This window comes from Rhipicephalus microplus, chromosome 3 (genome assembly GCF_043290135.1).
Source record: "Rhipicephalus microplus isolate Deutch F79 chromosome 3, USDA_Rmic, whole genome shotgun sequence".
NCBI classification, from domain to species: domain Eukaryota; kingdom Metazoa; phylum Arthropoda; class Arachnida; order Ixodida; family Ixodidae; genus Rhipicephalus; species Rhipicephalus microplus.
The window spans coordinates 166,517,660-166,537,065 of record NC_134702.1 but is presented as its reverse complement, the minus strand read 5'-3'; the positions used below and the strand labels follow the sequence as shown (position 1 = coordinate 166,537,065).

The window sequence follows — 19,406 nt, the reverse complement described above, 5'->3', positions numbered from 1 at the left end:
GGGCGATAAGGTTCTCGAAATACATTCTACGTCTGCTGGCCATCTCCTTGCGTTCGCGTGCAGACATTTGGTGAGCGGACGGCATGCCCAAAAATAATCATGGCTGACCCCTCTATTACAGGTATCTGTACTACACGAAAGCGAAACTTCGCCCTAAAGAAGTAGCTAATGGTTTCCTGTACTACGAACAGGGCTTGCACAATGTATCTTCTTCGTGGTTGCATCCACGTTGACGTATAGTGATATTACATAACCATGCCGGAGATGCACATCCTTGATTAATCATTAAACAAATATTTTTTGTAGCTGTAATATTTAAAAGTCACATCGTAATAAGATAATGCGATGTGACATCCACAGAAGCACCACTGATTCGACGCGGAGCTCGCCCTAACGTTACCGATCCGCGACATGTAAAGGACCACTGAGCGCCACAGCTAAACTAGAGAGAGGTGCAAAACAACCCATGGTCCCAGGTGGTCCTGGCACAATAGTTGCGGTGGTGGTAATACTATATTTTACGAAGGAATTCGGGCACATACGTCCCAGAGTCTACGTACGACCGCACTGCGCTATGCCTTCAGAAGTTCATGTAGTTCCATGACGTCGGTCAATGGTGATGTGCTTAGCTGGGTCCGTGGAGCGCAGCAGCGTCTCGAATTCCTCCTATGTGGTCAGTGGCGCCGAGTAGTGCCGCCACCACTGAGATATTCGAAAAAAGATGGATCCCATGAACCAGGCCGACGCTTGGGCTAATAGCCACTTCGCCGTGTTTTAAGGCATTGCCTAAATTTCACTTGAGCTATTGGAAGCACGTTGAATGGGAGAGATGCGAAGTACACCAGCGTTGCATGAGGTAATATCAGAAGTCATGGTCATAATGCATTTTTTCACACAACCGCTCCCAGAGGCCGAGAACACCCCACCGAACAAGAATGCTATGACAGGAAACTGGCAGATATAAATTTGTATTTGCAACGCGTGCACAGAATGATGCCGTGGGGCAATGAATAGCGTGCCCGGATTGACGCATCGGACCAGGAGGTCATGGGCGCACCTCCCAATGATTCGACTTTTAGGGGCCAAGCTCCTAAAGCCATGGGTCTATCAATGCACATCTTTTTGTGACCAGTTCGTAAACACCTAGTTGTAAGACTCAATCAGCAGTGGTGCTAGTGTGAGTGACAAATAAAGAGACAGACAGACAGACAGACAGACAGACAGACAGACAGACAGACAGACAGACAGACAGACAGACAGACGGATGGACCTCATTGCGGCCAATAAAAAGATCAAGTCACGCATCCGCAGCAGCCATATGGACACAGCCTTCTAGCCATTTGCAATGGCAGGCCTCGTGCACACGCCTGCTGCGCAGGTGCAAATAAATCTGTCTATTCACTGCACCCTGCAGCACGTGCTTTTCAAGCACGCCCCAGATGTACCCTTATGCAACCTAGCTATATCCGAGGGATGTGCATAGGCTTATTGTTTGCAGACTTCCCACTGCAGCCAGTACAAGAACATCTCAAGCTTCAATTAATGGACCATAACGCCGTTATGATGAAAGGGCCTCGCAATCCAGCCGCCACGACAACAAAGAAATGAAAAGAACAAAAAACAGGTGAAACAACAAGCGAAGAATAACAAAATAAAAGTTGATTTAGATAATACACGCACAGTCTTGTGTCTTGCTACTGATGGAATGGGTTAACTTTTTACGGCAATGTTATGGCTTACCGATGAACTCCCCTCCTTAGTGTGTTTCGAAGAGGTGAACGGTTTAGAGTACTTGATACTCTATTATGGAAGGGCTCAAAGCCGTGCCGTCGGCCTCAGTGCAGCTCCGGGCATTAAAAGAAGGTATCGCCAGTTTGGCCATTCATCATCATTCATTCCTTGGATATGTCGTAATTTTTTATTACGCCATATCCATGGAATGATATGGCGTGACGCCACGGATATCAGGTGATTTTTAAATGCGAAGAATTTCTTAGCGAGCCTTGGTGACTTTGATCTTATCTATCTATCTATCTATCTATCTATCTATCTATCTATCTATCTATCTATCTATCTATCTATCTATCTATCTATCTATCTATCTATCTATCTATCTATCTATCTATCTATCTATCTATCTATCTATCTATCTATCTATCTATCTATCTATCCATCCATCCATCCATCCATCCATCTATCTATCTATCTATCTATCTATCTATCTATCTATCTATCTATCTATCTATCTATCTATCTATCTATCTATCTATCTATCCGCCTACGACTTTCAGCTCTCCTGGCCGTTTCGATAATCGTATTGATACCAAACTTGGTATGGCATAACATGACTGTATGAAGAACATACTTGACTAGTCATAACATGAAAATCTTGACATGTATGTCATGAATGTCATGATATACAATTTATGGTCCTGCAGCTCTTGCGGTAGTTTCGTACACATAACTTGTGGCAAAACTGGTATGGTATGACATGATTGCATGGCGAACATAACGGACAGATTCTTGCATAAAAATCATGACATGGCTGTCATGTAACGACATGGCTACATGCCACGCTCATGATGCGCCCACGGCCGTTTCGTTAGCGTCATATATACCTAATTTGGTACTACGATACGTGAATGGATGACGAAGGTATGGGACTGGTGCAAACATGATAATCATGAGTTGCGTGCCATGTAAAAACATGACTACATGCCACGCTAATGACGCACTGGCGGCCGTTGCGCTACTTTCACTTATACCAAATATTGTATTACGCGATATGAATAAATCACGAAGGTATGATATATGGTGCAAACATGATAAACATGAGATGCACGTCTTGTAACAACATGACTACATGCTACGCTCATGATGCGCTTGCGGCCGTATTGCCAGCTTCGCATGTACCAAACACGGTATTACGCGACGCAAACGGACCACAGAGGTAAATGACAGATGAAAAACGACAATCACGACTTGCGTGTAATGTAACAACATGACTACATGCCACAATTATGATGCCCTCACCCCCGTTTCGCTAGCTTCCCATTGGCCACATTTGATATTACGTGACGCCAATGAATGATGAAGGTATCTGACTGGTGCACACAAAATAGTTATGAGATGCGCGTCATGTGTCAACTTGACTTCATGCCACCATCAAGGCTCCAATACATTTCAACTTAACGCGGTGCGCGTGTTCGCAGGCGTTATTTTCGTCGCGTGATGCCAGCGTTGGCACGCCAGGCACCGGTCCTGCCATATACTCGTAGGCGCGCGACGCGTTGCGTTGCTTTCACGCATGCACGTTTAAGCACTTCCGGTGTCCCTCTTTCACAAAAAGAGAGAGACACAGTGTTGTCTGGTTAACGCTTCGGCATAGAATAATGTTACTCTATGGCATAGGCATGAAATTTAGCCTGTCGCATTTCGCGCCGGTTGCCGCCGGGCAGCGCCGATGGACGCTGGTCGCGCCTGGCGTCAGACTATGGAGTGCTCGCGTTTTACTAACGTTGCGTCACTGTGCCCAACATGTGTGCGTGTCAACGCTACATTGGAGTGTGTTGAACCGTTCATGATGCACTCGCGGCTGTTTTGCTTGCTGCACACATACCAACTGTGGTGCAATGTGACGTCAATGAATGACAAAATATATAACTGCTGTAAACATGAAAACCCTGACACGCGTGTCTGTAAGAACATGGCAACAAAGTACGCTCTTAGGATGCTCGTGGCCATTTCGCTAGCTCCACATATACTAGATGTGGTATCACGAACCGGGAATTGATGACGAAGGTAAACGACACATCCATATACGATAATCATGACGCGGAAGTCATGTACGGCATCATTTACCTCCGCCAAGTAACGTTGTGCTGATTTTAAAGTGCCATATCAACATTTCTCATTCATGATTCGCATGTCATTGATTCCCACTGTATGGGGGACCTGCCAATTTTTTTTCTTCATAGTCTGGTTTTGTACTTTTTGTAGAAGCAAAGCTTCTTTTAGTTTAATCTCGTCTGGTCTCAGCCGTCACCGGCAGAAGAAGAAAACGAAAAAAAAGGAAGGCAGTATCTCCCGAACAATAAAAAAGATGGCACTGTCTCATAAAAGTCTATAGAAACTTCAGTTTGCTGAGGATTTTCTAGGGGGTTCTTCACAACTACTCTTCGACTGGCTGCTGCGGGGATTGTGCCTGGGTGTGCGGGGAACGAGTGCATCTTTCAGTCTCCTGGGTCATCACCGTATGTCAGGGTTAGTTGGCGGGACAAGGTTTCTGATTTCTTTCCCTCAGATATGGAGAGTTGCGCGCAAAAGTACTATATACTGCTGCGGAATGCAAGTGCTGACGTTTCATTAGTTTGAGAAATAACACGTGAATGCTGCAAGCTTGAATGGATGTATCGAACTTGTAGCATGACCTGAGAGACAGCTTGCTGAATACGTACAGTGGGCAAGGAAAGTAACGTGGACATGCTCTATCTACCAGCTTTTATGTTTCGCATTTGATTGGAAGTGGTTGTAGCCTGTGTTATTGAGAAAAAGACAATAGTAAAAGTGTACAAAGACCATATACCACATTTTTATCGCCGCTACGGTCAGATCCCGGTGAAAGCAACCCACCGCTATGTTCGTGCTACTTTTTAATCCACCTGTACTCGTCGAAGCTGGTGAGAAGCCTGAACGCAAATAAACTCGCATAAAAACGTGGATTCTCGAGCTTCCTAATACGCGCGGCCGTTCAGCGCCAGCTTCCCAGTGTGTACTCGCACTATACCACCACGCGGCAGTGGCGAGCGGAGGTGCAGCGTGCACTCGACGGCCTGAATAGGGCATTCGCCCTCGCACTTACAAAAAATTAGAGGAGGCGCTGGTTAGGCAGAGCAGACACCGATAAAAATTGGGCCCATCCCGCCACAACAAAAGAGCATACTTATTATTTTTTCCAGATCGTCCGATGGCACTAAGCAATAGCTCAATATACCATTAAGTTGTGGTTTTGTGCACTCATTTTGGCTGAGCGTCGATGCCAAGTTCATACTGAAGTGGGCGATCAAGCCATTGTGGACACTGACATGTTGATTTATAGCCAGACTTACTGGTGCTTGCTAGTACAACAAATAATGCGACGTAAATGCAGTGAAGAATAAACATATTAGTTATTGGTACGCAGCCAGCTCATGCTGAACAAGTGTAGATGTCTCAACCTTACCGATTGAAAGGCAAATTTATGTAGAACTTTATTTTTCGGCGAAAGCATGTTGCTTGGTTACACTTCGTAGCTTTGAGAGTGCTGAACTGTAGTGTTGGGACAGAGAAGAGGTCCTACACTCTAAGGCAAAAGGGTGTGTGATTCGTTCTTCTGGGGACTAATGGGGCTGCCACAACCATTAATCCCTTTAAGGACTAACGACACCAAGTCTAACACTAAGTCTTCTCAAGGGACTAACATTTAGTCCTCGCATTTACACCTTGATGAGTAACCGTTAGTCCCACAGTTCACCCCAAAAGATTAACATTTAGTCCTCACATTTGCACCATTTAGTCGTCACATTTAGTCCTCGCATTTGCATTTATAGAGCAACTGTTAATCTCCACATTTACACCTAACTGGGCCACCGTTAGTCCTCACAGTTTCACCTTGCCGGACGAACGGTTAATCCACTCAAATACTCCTACCGGATGACCTTTTTGTCTGCAGTTCAAACATTGTTTTTTATTTTCTGCCAGGCCTAATACTTTTTTCGCCCGTTTTTCTGCACAGTGAGCAACAAATTCCGCACAAAAGAGCACGCGAACAAGTAGTTAGCCACCTATGTGTAACTTCTTTAACAGTCCTGGCAACAACGAAAGAAAAAAGTGAGACATGGAAATCTTTTATTTTTCTACATACACATGGAGTTTTCCCATTCTTTCGTGTGAATTCATGGTGACGTGGACAAGTCCAGTCTCGTTGCCAAATCTTGTTCACTCCTTGGGGAGCTCCTCCGACGGAAGCGATAGAGGACAGGTATTGCAGACGCCAGCACACCCAGCCTTCTGCCTGTTGTGTTCCCACGGCTGCACGTACTTTTTTAGTTAGGCACACGTCACAGAAGAAGAGTATGCACGCATATGACAACTACGTGCACGTTAATTTAAAAACAAGCGTAAAAATAAGACACACAAATAACTGTACCCTCACAACTCGCACAGTCCTTCTGAAGCTGCTCTGACGAAAGAGATGGATCACGGGCATCGCAGACGCCAGCGCCCACTCTTCAGCACGGTGTGTGCCCACGGCTGCACAATAAGTATGTAAAATAGTGACTCACACGTGACAGAGGATGAATACAAATGCATATGAGAAATACGTGCAAGGTGAAATGAAAACATAGGTGAGATATGACATGCTAATAATTTCACCGTGATGTGACACATCGTCAAAGACTCATTTCAATCCCTGTAGCGCAACAGTTTAGGAGCAGAGGCCGCAGTCACAACTCCGTGAACTACCGTGCCGCTAACAAGTCGGCGAGTCCTAAGTGAGCGACGTCGTTCAGCTCGAGCAAGTGAACAAGAGACCAAACACGGCACTGCACGCGGAGATTCTGCCGCCAGCGAACTTCGAACAGGAAAGCGAGTGTACGCTTGGCCGCCGCCACGACGAGCGCCGAGCTGGTTTGGAGCTAGCGCCGAAGAAATCGACGGTAATGCGGCACTTTTCCACAAACTCGAGCGAGTGCAGCGCGCGAACGCGAGTCCGCCGCTGCGGCCAATTGACTGCGCCGAGATGCTTGCGACCGACTGACGGGGAAGCCAACTGTAATGGCGACCAATTTTCAGTCAGTTCCGACGCTTGTGAAAGCCCCGCTAGCCAGTGCTGGTGCACTTACAGTGCGCGACATAATACAATTAAGCTCTTTACGAGAACCCGCAACGTGTTTTCGACGACTTCCAACACAGCGATGAGGTCTCAGCCCAATATCGTCCGCACGGAGCTCATCACAGCGCCGAACACAGGCGAGCACTCGATAAGCGAGCGTACGGGAGGCCGACGGCAATGGCGGTCAATTTCCAGACAGTCGCAAAGCAAAGGAGAACTGCAGACTTCGAAGCTGACCTTCGCGATGCATTTCGTGCGTGCGATATACAACACGACCGAGCCCGTTGCCGGCAAACGCGATCCGTATCGCAGACGCGACAAGTAGAGTAGAATAAAGAATGATAATCTACTTGCCTTAGAATCCAGCGCCGTTTTCTGCCCCGAGTCGACTGAAGTATATATCCGATAGGCCTGTTCTCGGCCGCCATATTGGCCTTCCCAACTGTTGCTATCGTGTGTTGGTCGTGAATATCTTGAAGCCAGAGATATACAACGCGGCGTGGTGACTTGTCGAGGCTTGCTCCAGACTTCATGGGTGCAGCGAAACGCTAAAGCAGCAGCCCACACTCATCCAGGCGTACACACAAGCACCACGTCGTAATTCTTAGATCGTCGAATCCAGGCGGCTGTGGTCGAGCACCCCGAGCGCGACGCTACGCAACCGCCACCGGCAAAATACAGGGAAAGACTGAGCCAGCAGAGGAGGAGAAGGACATGTGTTCTGTGGAGAAGGAGGGTGGTCACCTTGGCAATGCTTTTCGCGCTGCCTCCAATGCCCGGGCGGGTCATCTCTAGTGGAGAGTAAGTGGTTTCGCGCCGCACGCTTCGCTCTGTGGTTGCTCCTCAACGGTCTATCCGTTCATCGCGTGCGCCTATTGGGCTCCGTTACTCTTTTTAGGGTGATTTTGCCTTAGAGTGTAGGTCGCACAGTATCTGTGTTTAAGTCTCTGGCTTTTTTAAAGTGTTTGTGCTTTTGTTGTTCTGTCAGTGTTTTGCATTTTAAAATCTTTTTTTCTGTGTTTCTCACATGCACTGATATTCCGGAGACGTGTACCGCGGGCAGACAAGACTCAGCTATAAGCAAATTCACCCGTAAAACACGGCAACTGGTTATACACTTCTTGCAATCGTCGTAAATTAAAGTGAGAAAAAGCACGCTGTGCGCTCCCGAGTGATAGTGTAATTTAGGCTTGTGCTCTTGGATAAACAAGCACCTCAGCTTCGGCAAAATGGGAGGAAGAGATCCGTAGCTTAATCCGTGAACGCGCTCAGACGTTGCACGTCCCGCTGGCCTGTGTATTACTCCACCAAGGCAGGACTTTCGCCCATCTACAATATCACTTGCTGCAGCACGTAGTGGAGCAGTTTTATTAGTGCTATAGCACCTGATAAAGTCATCTGCAAACACCATTGGTGCTTGAGGAAGCGCCACTATTTTGTACCGACACGTTTCCCACTAACAAAAATCCAAACGCAAAGAACCTGACACCTTTTAAGAGTGAATCCGTGATGTCGTCGTGGCGAGATTTTATTGCTGGCATTGAGCCCATGCCCTCCGAGTTTACAAACCGGCGTGCAATCGGGGAGGCCGTGGTTTAACGGCGTGGTAGTTGAAATGTTCTATGTTGATGCTTGTAAGTTCCATGCCACACTACTTCATTCCCCTCCTCAGTGACGGCCACACCAGCCCACTCCTCTTAACCCAAACAACAGAAGGAACCGTGCGGAAGAGACACTCTGAAAAATCAAGGTGCCATGACGTAGTGACGTGTATCTCTCTGCTACGTCTGTAAAGCGTCGGGTGCCGATCGTCGTGGTTAAGAAGTCATTTTTTCAATTTCCGGTGGAGAAGCTTTTAAATGCGAAAAACTTCTTCGCGAACCTCGGCGTATCTATCTAGCCGCCTACGACTTGTAGTTCTCCCGGCCATTTCAATAATAATATAGATACCGAAATTATTATGGCATAACATGACCGTATTATAAGCATAAATGACTATCACAACCCGAAAATGATTACATGTCTGTCATAGATCTCATAGCTTGTATTTCATGATTTTGCTGCTCTTGCGGTGGTTACGTTCCAGAGCTGCGCAGTATCGCTATACGAGAGTATCGCGATAGTATTTCAGAAATATTTCTGAGGATCTGTATTGCAGTATCAGGATACTTTTCAAAAGTACATTTGTATCTTATTAGCAAAATACTTGTACAGTGTATCAACTGTATCAAGATACTATCGAGGACACGGGTCTATCGTTATTTTTAATAAGCTGAGACGTGTTTGCAACTGGAAAAGAACAATGTTTTTTTTTGCTGCCCTTGGGAGTCCATGGTGTGATATGCAGCCTCCCTTTCAACATTTCTGCTGACGACAAAACCCGGGTCCTACGTTCTTGAAAGCGAGCAGGTCGCTTTGCTTGCTGCACCCAATTGTGCACCTTCAGGCAGAACTGGTATATGTTTGTATGATCGCCTGCTTGAGCTTTCCAACAATGTTGTAAAGCCATTTTAAATTTTAGCAGTGATATTTTCATTGTGAGGAGCACTGTATGCGGCACAATGGACGCCAAGAATATATACCATATACCAAATTTGTTATTACGTGACGTGAAAGGACGACGATGGTACCTGACACGTCTAAACATGAAAATCATGATATGCGTGTCACGTAAAACATGACGTCATGCTACGCTCATAACGTGCTCCAGGCCGTTTCGCTGATTGATTGATATCTGAGGTTTAATATCCCAAAACCACCATATGATTATGAGAGGTGCTGTAGCGGAAGGCTCCGGAAATTTCGACCACTTGTGGTTCATTAACGTGCACCCAAGTCTTAGCCCACAGGCTCAAAGCATTTTCGCCTCCACCGAAATTGCAGCCACTGGAGCAGGCATTCAATCCAGCGAAATGTGCTCAGCAGCCGAGTACCTTAGCCACTAGACCACTGCGGCAGGGCTTCCCTGGCCATTTCATTAGCTTCACATATACCAAACTTGGCATCACGCGAAGTGAATAGACGACGAATGTAAATTACATGTCCAAACATGACAATCATGATATGTAGGTCATGCAAAATATGACTGCATGCTACGCTCATAGCTTACTCGCGGCTCTTTTGCTAGCTCCGCATATACCAATTTTTGCGTCACGTGACGTGAGAGACGAGGATGCTAAATGCCACGTCCAAACATGATAATCATGCTTTGTGTGTCATATAAATCGTGACTACATGCTAGCTCACACCATGCTGGCGGCCATTTCACTTGTTTCACATATACAAAGTTTCGTATTACGTAACGTGATACCGGGTGCAAACGAGGTATTCATCAAATGAAGGTCACACACGGTATAATTTACGTCCGCTTTGAATTTGCAAAATAAAAAGTTATGGCGAGGTATATAGAGTCTCCTAAAGATAACCTGAGGGGACTCTTGCACTGCCATCGTTTCGCGACCTTGAAAATTATGAATATATGACATGGATTTCACTAGTATTCGAGTTTGCGGGCGCTGAATCACACTTGTGGTTTCGCTTATTGCTGTGTTTCGGTTTTGTTTCAAATGCAAGGACGAACCATTTTGAACTCTCGGAGCTCGTTTAAAACTGCGATACTAAAAGGTCATGATGGTGAAGCGTAACTACTGAAAATTCGCCCATCGTTGTTTTGTTAAAAAGCAGCTTCAAGCCACGAGAAGCCACAAGGAACGTAAAGTACGAAGACTAGGCAAATTCACGTACTACCCATAATTCTAGTGCTCGCTGAAGCGCCATGCATTGAAGCTTTCATAGACACTAGTGTCAGAGTTTTTTCTAAGATATGTTAAGAAGCTCTATGGCGTAGTGGGCGCTTCACTACGTTCGTAATAAGCATTCAACTAGCGATATTTTCTCTTCCCTACGGCACGGTTGAGGGATGTACCTTAAGCTGAAGCACGTTAGCCGTTCAGAAGGCAATGCCCATGACGCCCAATTCCGCTATCGTGATCTACTCTAAAATACAGGTGGAAGATTTCTCGTCTTTTGAATTCATCAATGTAAATTATTACACCTACATAGATAATAAATTTTGAAGTGTTTTCAGTGACAGGTTTTGTTTTAGTTTTTATCATTTAATTGTGGTTTTGCAAGTGTGCTTTTGGAAAAAGGATTGATCCATCTGTCATAGGAATCGGTATAGCACGAAAGTGATAAGTGTTTTCACAGATGTAGTTGAGCGCTCAGTGTGGATTGCTTTGTTTTAAGTTCCAAACAATGAATACCATAGCAACAAACTCTGATGTCATGGAAATAACAGCATGCCCGTCGGAACTTGATTTCGTTGTTGTTTTAAATATTACTTCTACGCAAGTAGAAGTTCTGATATATTCATTTGATTTTTGACTCATTATACGTAGACTTTTTCTTGTGAATAATTGTGTTTGCTGTATTAGTCACCCTCACTGACCTATGCTGTATACTTCGGAATTATTTTCTATGCCTGGCTTCCTGGTTGTTATGTTGTTTGTTTTGTTTTCGTGCGTGTCATCTGCTTAGCAACATCTGTATGAAGACAAGTCATTCGTGCCATTTAAATGACTTTTTTGGTGCGTCGCGTATCTTAGAACCATTCAAACGAACGCTGAAGAGTGACGTCATTAACGTTTTTGCTATGTGAATGTAAGACGTTATTCAAGTGGCTAATTCTAAGAACACAAGCGTCCTATGTCATAAGCCAAGCGAAGCAGTTTTTATCCTTCGTAAGAGTAATGGAAGTTAATGAAGGAATGCTATTACTTTGTCAAGTATACAGAGGTGATTAAGATATCCGTTCAACTCAAGGATATTCGGATCCGAGTGTGTGCACTGTCAACGTTTTTCTGATTTCGAGTGGTCGCACTACTACTTTGATGTTTCCTGTCAACTTACGAGTTCCACACTCCTGTTTGGAAAACTAATCTGCTACTTCTATGTAATTGTTACGTTAGGCGTATACTTCGCGGGTGGTTGGAGTGCATGAAAAGTAAACGCGAGATGTTTATAGCTGCTGAAGAATAGACTGGCGCTGCTTTTAAGGCTGTATCCCATTTTGTTCGCGTTTCGAAGTAGTAAATGAAGCTTTTGTATATAAATATAGTAGAACTCTGCGGTGTTCATTCGGGAGTAGAATATACGCGCTAGTAAAAACATATACGTCTAGTCTAATAACGAAGAAGAGTAGATAAAAATTTAAGAAGCTGGTTAATTCTAGTTCTAAAGAGCGGGGAAAGGCGAGATAGATGATACGAAGGCTTTGACAAAAGTGTTGACAACAATGCCCTTGCTGCGGTGTCAGGTCGCTTCATTGTAGACATCTCTTGACTTGTTGAAAATTGGGAATACATTAGGAATACTTGCGAACGATGCCTCGGCTTGCCGTATTCCTGATATGTGATCAGATAATTGCATAACGGCGTGCATTTATGATGGGTAGGACTCTATATGTGGACTCTATAATCGCCATATAATAAGGGCAAGGATACATTCAGCAAAAGTGTACGCACTTTATTCGTCGGAGGCCACAATAACCATACCAGCGTCATTGATGTCTTTAGCCTAGGGTGTTTGCAAGTTCTTGCTGTTGATGATTCAGCGTTGCACATCCACGGAGCTGCCTCAGGCGGGGATGTCTTGGGTAACACCTTTCCGCGTGTCGTGCGGTGCTCCCGCCCCTAATTGAGATGAACCTCGCATAGCTTGATTGGTTGATATGTAGGCTTTAACATTCCGACACCATCATAATATAACGAGGGATGCCGTAGTGAAAGACTCCAGAGATTTCGACCACCTTGGGTTTTTTACCATGCACGCAAATCTGAGCACACGGTCCTACAGCATTTTCGCCTCCATCGAAAGCGCAGCTGCCGCAGCCGGAATTCTGCCCCGCGACCTGCGGGTCAGCAGCGGAGTACCTTAGCCGCTTGACCACCACGGCGGGACGATCTCGTATAGCTTGCATATAGCTCAATGCTCCTTATTTTCCTGCACACGGTAGCGCTCTCCCTTTTGAGTGCGCGACCATGAAGAGGTTCTGCAGCCAATTTGAACATAATGTGTCTGCTTCTGCTTCCCTCTCGGCCATCTCAGCTGTACGTTTTAGGGCATTGATCATCACAGGGCCTTCCGTCTTAGAGATGTTCAGCCCTTTTCGGGGGGTGGGGGCGGTGGCGGGATGTCACGCCCTTCTACGGTGAATTTATTTTCTAGTATATAGCTCCGACAAGGGTCACGCATGCGTCAAACAGGTTCCACCAGTGGTGGGAGCCTCGTGCGTGTTAGAAGCAAGATTAGAAGGCTCAGCAGTCCTCAGCGTAGTTGACATGCAAATTGACAATGGATTAACAAGTACCACTGGGCTGACATTCGTCGGCGCTGTCCTTTTCACTTCAAACGTTTTTTGAGTCACAAATCTCTGGTGCGGGAGAGAACTTTGAGACCAAAAACTTGGAAGGAAAGCTGAAGTCAATGTGAGCATGATGTTATTGTTCGACGTCCGATAACATCTTAGTAGGGCATTATATTGAGCCGAGAGCCATTGTTGAGGTGTTGCTTCCATTGCATACGAGGCTACTGCATGCTCCAGCGACTCGGAAATCGAGCTTTCTGCGTGCTAGGTAAAATATGATATATAGTGACGTTACAGACAGAAAAGGTGCCCACGTAGTGTAGACAAAAGGGTTCTTTGAAATCAAAAGAAAATCGATTAGCGAGAAAAAGGAACAACTACAAAAGCAGGGTATATACAAAAGTCCAAAAACTTCAAGCCCTCACATATACACCGGTGTCTTCATTAACTTGAATCTATCTTTCATGGTATCATACTGGGCGATTTGTAGCAGCAGTAAACTAAAGAATCCGTAATTGAACGAGGAACTGTGCAGCTGCCATTTTATTAGCGCAAAACCTAAAAATAATATTATTAATACTGAAACGGGGTTTTTTGGCACAAGTAGTACTTGCACAGCAGGTCTATTGATGCGGAAAGCGGGCGGCAACAACGGACTCAGGAATCACTGCACTCGGGGCAAACGCTCGCGCTTGGCTCCTCTCGCTAAAGGCGTGACCCACTGCGGCACATATTTTTCTTCCTCTATACAATGCCCCGGCGACGAAGACGAGCAATCCTGGCAAGTCAAGGTGACGAAAGTAGGAGTGGGTTGTGATAGGGCTTGAGACGACTCACGTGGACAGTCTCACGACCAAGGCGTCGCCTGTCTGTAGATGTCGTGACCGGCTCGATCACGTATGTTACATGAGATCGACGTTCGACAACGCGATAAAGACCGCGAAACTTGGGGCCAAATTTAGAGGACAGACCTGGAAGTGGAAAAGCAGTCGGAGCCAGACGAGCGAGCCCACGGCAAAAGTCTCGACTTGCTGGTCGCGGTCCTGGCGGTCTTTTTCGAGTGCTTGCTTGTCCGAGGTGAATGATCGGGCCAACTGACGACACTCTTCAGCGTGGTGCACAATTTCAGAGAGAGGGTTGAACTATGAGACGTCGGGATGATACGGCAAAATGGTGTCAAGGGTGGAGAATGGCTCACGCCCATATAAAAGAAAGAAATACGAGAAGCCTGTGGTTGACTGCGTCGCGGTGTTGTACGCATAAGTCACAAATGAAAGAATAACATCCCAGTTCGATTGGTCGGAATTGACATACATGGCGAGCATGTCTCCTAGCGTTCGGTTGAAGCGCTCAGTTAGACCGTTGGTCTGCGGGTGGTAGGCTGTAGAGGTGCGGTGCACTGTGCGGCATGCCCGAAGGAGTTGTTGTACAACTTTGGATAAAAAGACACGCCCTCGATCACTCAGCAGTTCACGTGGTGCCCCATGAGGCAGTACGAAGCGTCGCAAGATGAAATTGGCTATGTCACGTGCACCAGCCGTAGGTAGTAGAGCTGTTTCAGCATACCTCGTCAGATGGTCGACCGCGACAATGATGCATCGATTTCCAGTGGCAGTGTACGGAAGGGGAACATATAAATTGACTCCAACGCGGTCGAAAGGGCGCGCCGGACACGGTAGAGGCTGTAATAATCCAGGTGAATGGGCCGCTGTCTTTCGTCGTTGGCATAATGAACAGGACCGAATGTATTTTTGTACAAAGGTGTACATACCACGCCAGTAGTAACGCTGGCGGATCCGGTTATATGTTTTTAACACACCAGCGTGAGCATGTTGTGGGTCGGCATGAAAATACGCACAGATATCTGATCGCATGTGGCGTGGTATAACGAAGAGCCATTTACGGCCATCCGCATGGTAGTTTCTGCGGTATAGTTGCGCATCCCGTATCTCGAAATGTGTGGCTTGGCGGCGAAGAGCGCGTGGGTACGCAGACAATGAGGAGTCGGAAAGAATGTTGAGGAGAGATTTTATCCATGGGTCTTTCCGCTGTTCAGACGACATGCTTGAGACGGAAATGGGAGCGATGGCAAAGTTGGCGTCCGAATGCAGGTCTGCGCTGGATCTAACTGGTGATCGTGAGAGGGCGTCCGCATCAGAGTGTTTTTGTCCTGAGCGGTAGACGACACGAATGTCGAATTCTTGTAGGTGAAGAGCCCAACGTCCAAAGCGACCTGAAGGATCTTTTAGCGACGCCAACCAACAAAATGCGTGGTGGTCTGTGACAACGTTGAAACTCTGTCCGTACAAGTAAGGACGAAACTTGCTCAATGCCCAAACGATTGCGAGGCATTCTTTTTCAGTTACGGAGTAGTTTATTTCCGCTTTCGTGAGTGCGCGGCTTGCATATGCGACGACGTACTCTGGAATACCGGGCTTTCGTTGCGCGAGTACGGCTCCCAAACCAACGCCAATGGCGTCTGTGTGCACTTCAGTGGGGGCACTTGGATCGTAATGGCGTAGAATGGGTGGCGACGCAAGTAGGCGGCGCAGTGTAAGGAAGGCTTCGTCACATGCCGGGGTCCAGTTAAAAGATTAGGTGGACCATTCAGTAGTTGCGTAAGTGGGGCTATTATTGATGCGAGGTTGTGGACGAAACGGCGAAAATACGAGCACAAGCCGATGATGCTCTTAAGTTCTTTGAGTGAAGTCGGCTTCGGAAAGTTGGCTATGGCTCGAAGTTTGTCCGGGTCGGGGCAAATTCCATCCTTTGACACAACGTGACCAAGTATAGTAAGTTAGCGAGCCCCGAAGCGGCACTTCTTTAGGTTAAGCTGTAGGTTTGCCTTAGTAAGGCACTGAAGAATTGTGCGCAGACGGTCGACGTGGGTAGGGAAATCAGGAGAAACCATATGTAAACGTATACTGATCTGGTAATAATACAGCTCCAGAAAGTAAAATTGTGCAATACAACAACATGCCTGATTACCGTAACGCTGTTACAGCACCATCGAGAAATTACCAATCATTGCTACTTGTGTGAATTTTTACTGACTGTCAGGTGAGATTGCTCAATTTTTATGTATGATTGCGTATAGACGTGGTAGAAATACTGATTCGTAACTCGAGAAGACAGGTTATCGAATACGTAATGGACACACGCATGTGTGAGCCATTATTGTCCACTCAAGGTCCTTCTCTGGGTTTTTGTGAAAATTGCGACAAATTAAACGAGAGCTCGATTTTACGGCGTTCCCTTTTTATTAATTCAAGTATTAAGGTCCAAATATCGGTCATGTATCCAAAATTGCTGTCAACTCGAAGAAATATTTCTATCAAACTAATGTCACCAATCATAAACAATGGACGCACCGTGATTTTTTATTTCAAGAAAAATGCATGTACCTACGTCAGTAGCAACTTTGCACAGAGCTATTTTAAAAAACATCTTGTTTAGCCGACAGTGGACGCTAATGTTGTTAGGGAGCACTACTAAGTAGCCTCAATGAGTATATAAGGTCGTAACACCAATCTCCTCTCGTCAAGTAAAAAGGTTATACTACTCCAACTGAAATGAAGTGCTTCTTCTTTGTTTCAATGTTGATGCTTCTGCAGTTACTGTGAGTGCGCTTACTATTCATTTCAATTAAACACTGTTATTATAAAGCGTGTAAATTTACAAAGGTAATATCTGTAAAGTTATTTTTCGAATGGGGTTCGTAGTGGACGTAAAACCTATTGTTATGCGCAGTGAAAACAAGGAGTTTTATACGAAAATCGGTAGGATGCTCTGCCACGAACCGTTTGCGGAAAGTCAGTGGCTCTCATTTAGTAACTTTGAGGAGACCGGAGTAAATACTGTGCTCAGCGAGCCGCCCTGAGTTCATTCAAATCATTTTTTAGTCACACCTATGTTACTTGACTAACCTTGCTTCAGAGCAACAAATACATAGAAAAAAGGGGGAAGGCGGCATATAACCACGCACTGCGCCGCTTTCTAGAAAATGTCTAAATCCTGTTTACCAGCAAGCATCGGCATATAATGCCAGGGGACATTGCCTAGATAAAAATGACGTTGGTCTCTCTCGTAGGAATCTCTACCACACGAAACTGAATCTGGCCTTCACAGAAGTAGTTGAGTGTTGTTTTTCAATGTTTCGCCACAAGTTCTTTGGAATCAATGCTACAGCTACAAATGGCTGAATCACGTGACGTACCACAACCACATCAAAACTTGTAGTGCACAACTAAAGCAGAAAGCACAGACGAAATGAGCATACTTAAGACGTGCACGGACTAGATACTGTCACCGCTCCACACTTGAAGGGCGCTATTCAAACAGAAAGAAAGACTAACGATACGAATGCTGAAGTATACACAGGGCAAACATGAGAAACTGTCACAATTCTCACTTCAAGTTCGAGAAGCGTGATCCCTTCGTAGACGTAGCCGCGACGCTGAACGAAGTGACCTTCGTGCTCTCCCGTTTCATGAGTCTCATAAGCGCGGGTGCAGGAGAGACCACGGCCTCTGGAGGCGGCTTGATAGAAACGCTACAGGCGACGACGGACCGGCGCAGTCTGTTTAGTTTTTATATGCGAATCCGTTTCTCATCGAAGCTATGTCTGGCATCCGGCGTTGTACGCAGCGTCCCCCCATCGGCAGGTGTTACCCCTTCACTCTAAGTCCCGAGCAATAGCTACAGCTGTGGGTGCGCGCGCTTATCCTCGCCCCTAGCAACTGGATCACGTGGTGGGAGAGACTGTAGGAGAGAATAGGTTCAGTGCTTTGCCGTTTCTCGTCTCACTGTTCAATCTCTCCGCTCTCTGCGGGCCACTCTGTCGTCCGCTCACGCCTCACTCTCGACCGTTCACTGGCTGGACGCCTCTCAAGAACATCCAAACATGTGTGCTCGAAACGCCGCTTTGAGACGCCAACGCCGAGCCTAGAACGCTGGTGATCTACTCACCCGTACGCTCGGTTTTCGCTGTGGACCATTCGCTCGCGGGGTGCCTCTCAAGGCCATGGCCGAAATCGTTGAAAGCGAATGTGTGACAACGGTGGTTCCCTTACTTGGCGTAAGAAATGCATTTGCATTTTTTCACAATTACTATCGGGGAGGTTGGGGAACTTTTTCTTCACAATCTACTGATGCATAATTTACGACGTCATATTTCACGTCAGCGAAGCCGTGGTAGACCCCAAAAGAAACTCTTTCGTGTTAAAAAACGCATGATTAAAATGCGAATTTTTTAAATGCGCAACGAAGCTCCACGTGGTTGTAATACTATGAGTCGCTCTTTGTGACAACGCGATGCAGGGTTCTCTAACATACAAGTCATCAATAGGGCAGAATCAGTAGAAGTTCAAGTGCTCCTTCACGACTCTCGATCATGTGACTCTCATTACGGAGATGTGGTTACGTTATAAAGTTACGGATGACCTTGTGATCTCGCTATGTTAAAACATTGGTCTTAGAGGTAGAGTGCACAAGGGCCGAGCTGTAGCTGTCCTAACGAAGCAACCAACAGAGGCACCACTTGACGAAAACCGCTCTATCAAGAGCAATGCATTCAATTGTCATGGGGGGGGGGGGGGCATTCCTTTTTATTTTCGCATGCTACAGACCACCAGAATGAGCCCTCGATTAGATGATCAGGCTAAACAATACAGGTCTCCTTTTCAGCACATGAAAATTGTTCATCTGGCGGTTTTATTCTGCCTAGTATTAGGTGGGAACGGCTTCTGCTGGGCTTTAAAAATAACAAAGTAGTAAAATTATCTTGGACATTGTCTTAGAACACGATTTCACTCAAATGGTAATTGAACACAACCTTGTACAAAGTTCTTAGAGTACTGTTCTTGAGCTGCTATTTGCAATCATGACTTTTCAGAATAAGTCGTTACAGTTGATGAAGCCTTCTCTGGACTCAAGCTGCCGACTCGACTTGCCTATACTGAAACCTCTCGTTATCCAGCTGCATAAACAGATTGCTTTAAAAACTATGCTGCAGGTGATTATGAAAGCCTATTGAACTTCATAAAACCGTTTCTTGGTGACTTCACTGATACTAAGAATAGCGCATTCACACTCTGGCCAATGCTTTTAAAAATGTGTCATCTCTGTATAAGTACATCTGTACCTAATAAAATGAAAATGTCGGAA

The 19,406-nt window shown here is 45.9% G+C and overlaps 1 protein-coding gene across 2 annotated transcripts in view; it reads left to right on the top strand.

The window, feature by feature from the left end:
* Positions 1-16,725: 16,725 nt before the first annotated feature.
* The window catches only part of LOC142803424 (uncharacterized), a 200,175-nt gene continuing 197,494 nt past the window's right edge, over positions 16,726-19,406 (top strand). For both annotated transcript variants that reach the window (XR_012894109.1, XM_075888545.1), the window contains exon 1: positions 16,726-16,860. Coding sequence is in view for 1 of the 2 variants with exons in the window: in XM_075888545.1 (XP_075744660.1) it covers positions 16,814-16,860 (47 nt within the window). In the remaining variant the exon portion in view is untranslated. The remainder of the gene's footprint in view (positions 16,861-19,406) is intronic.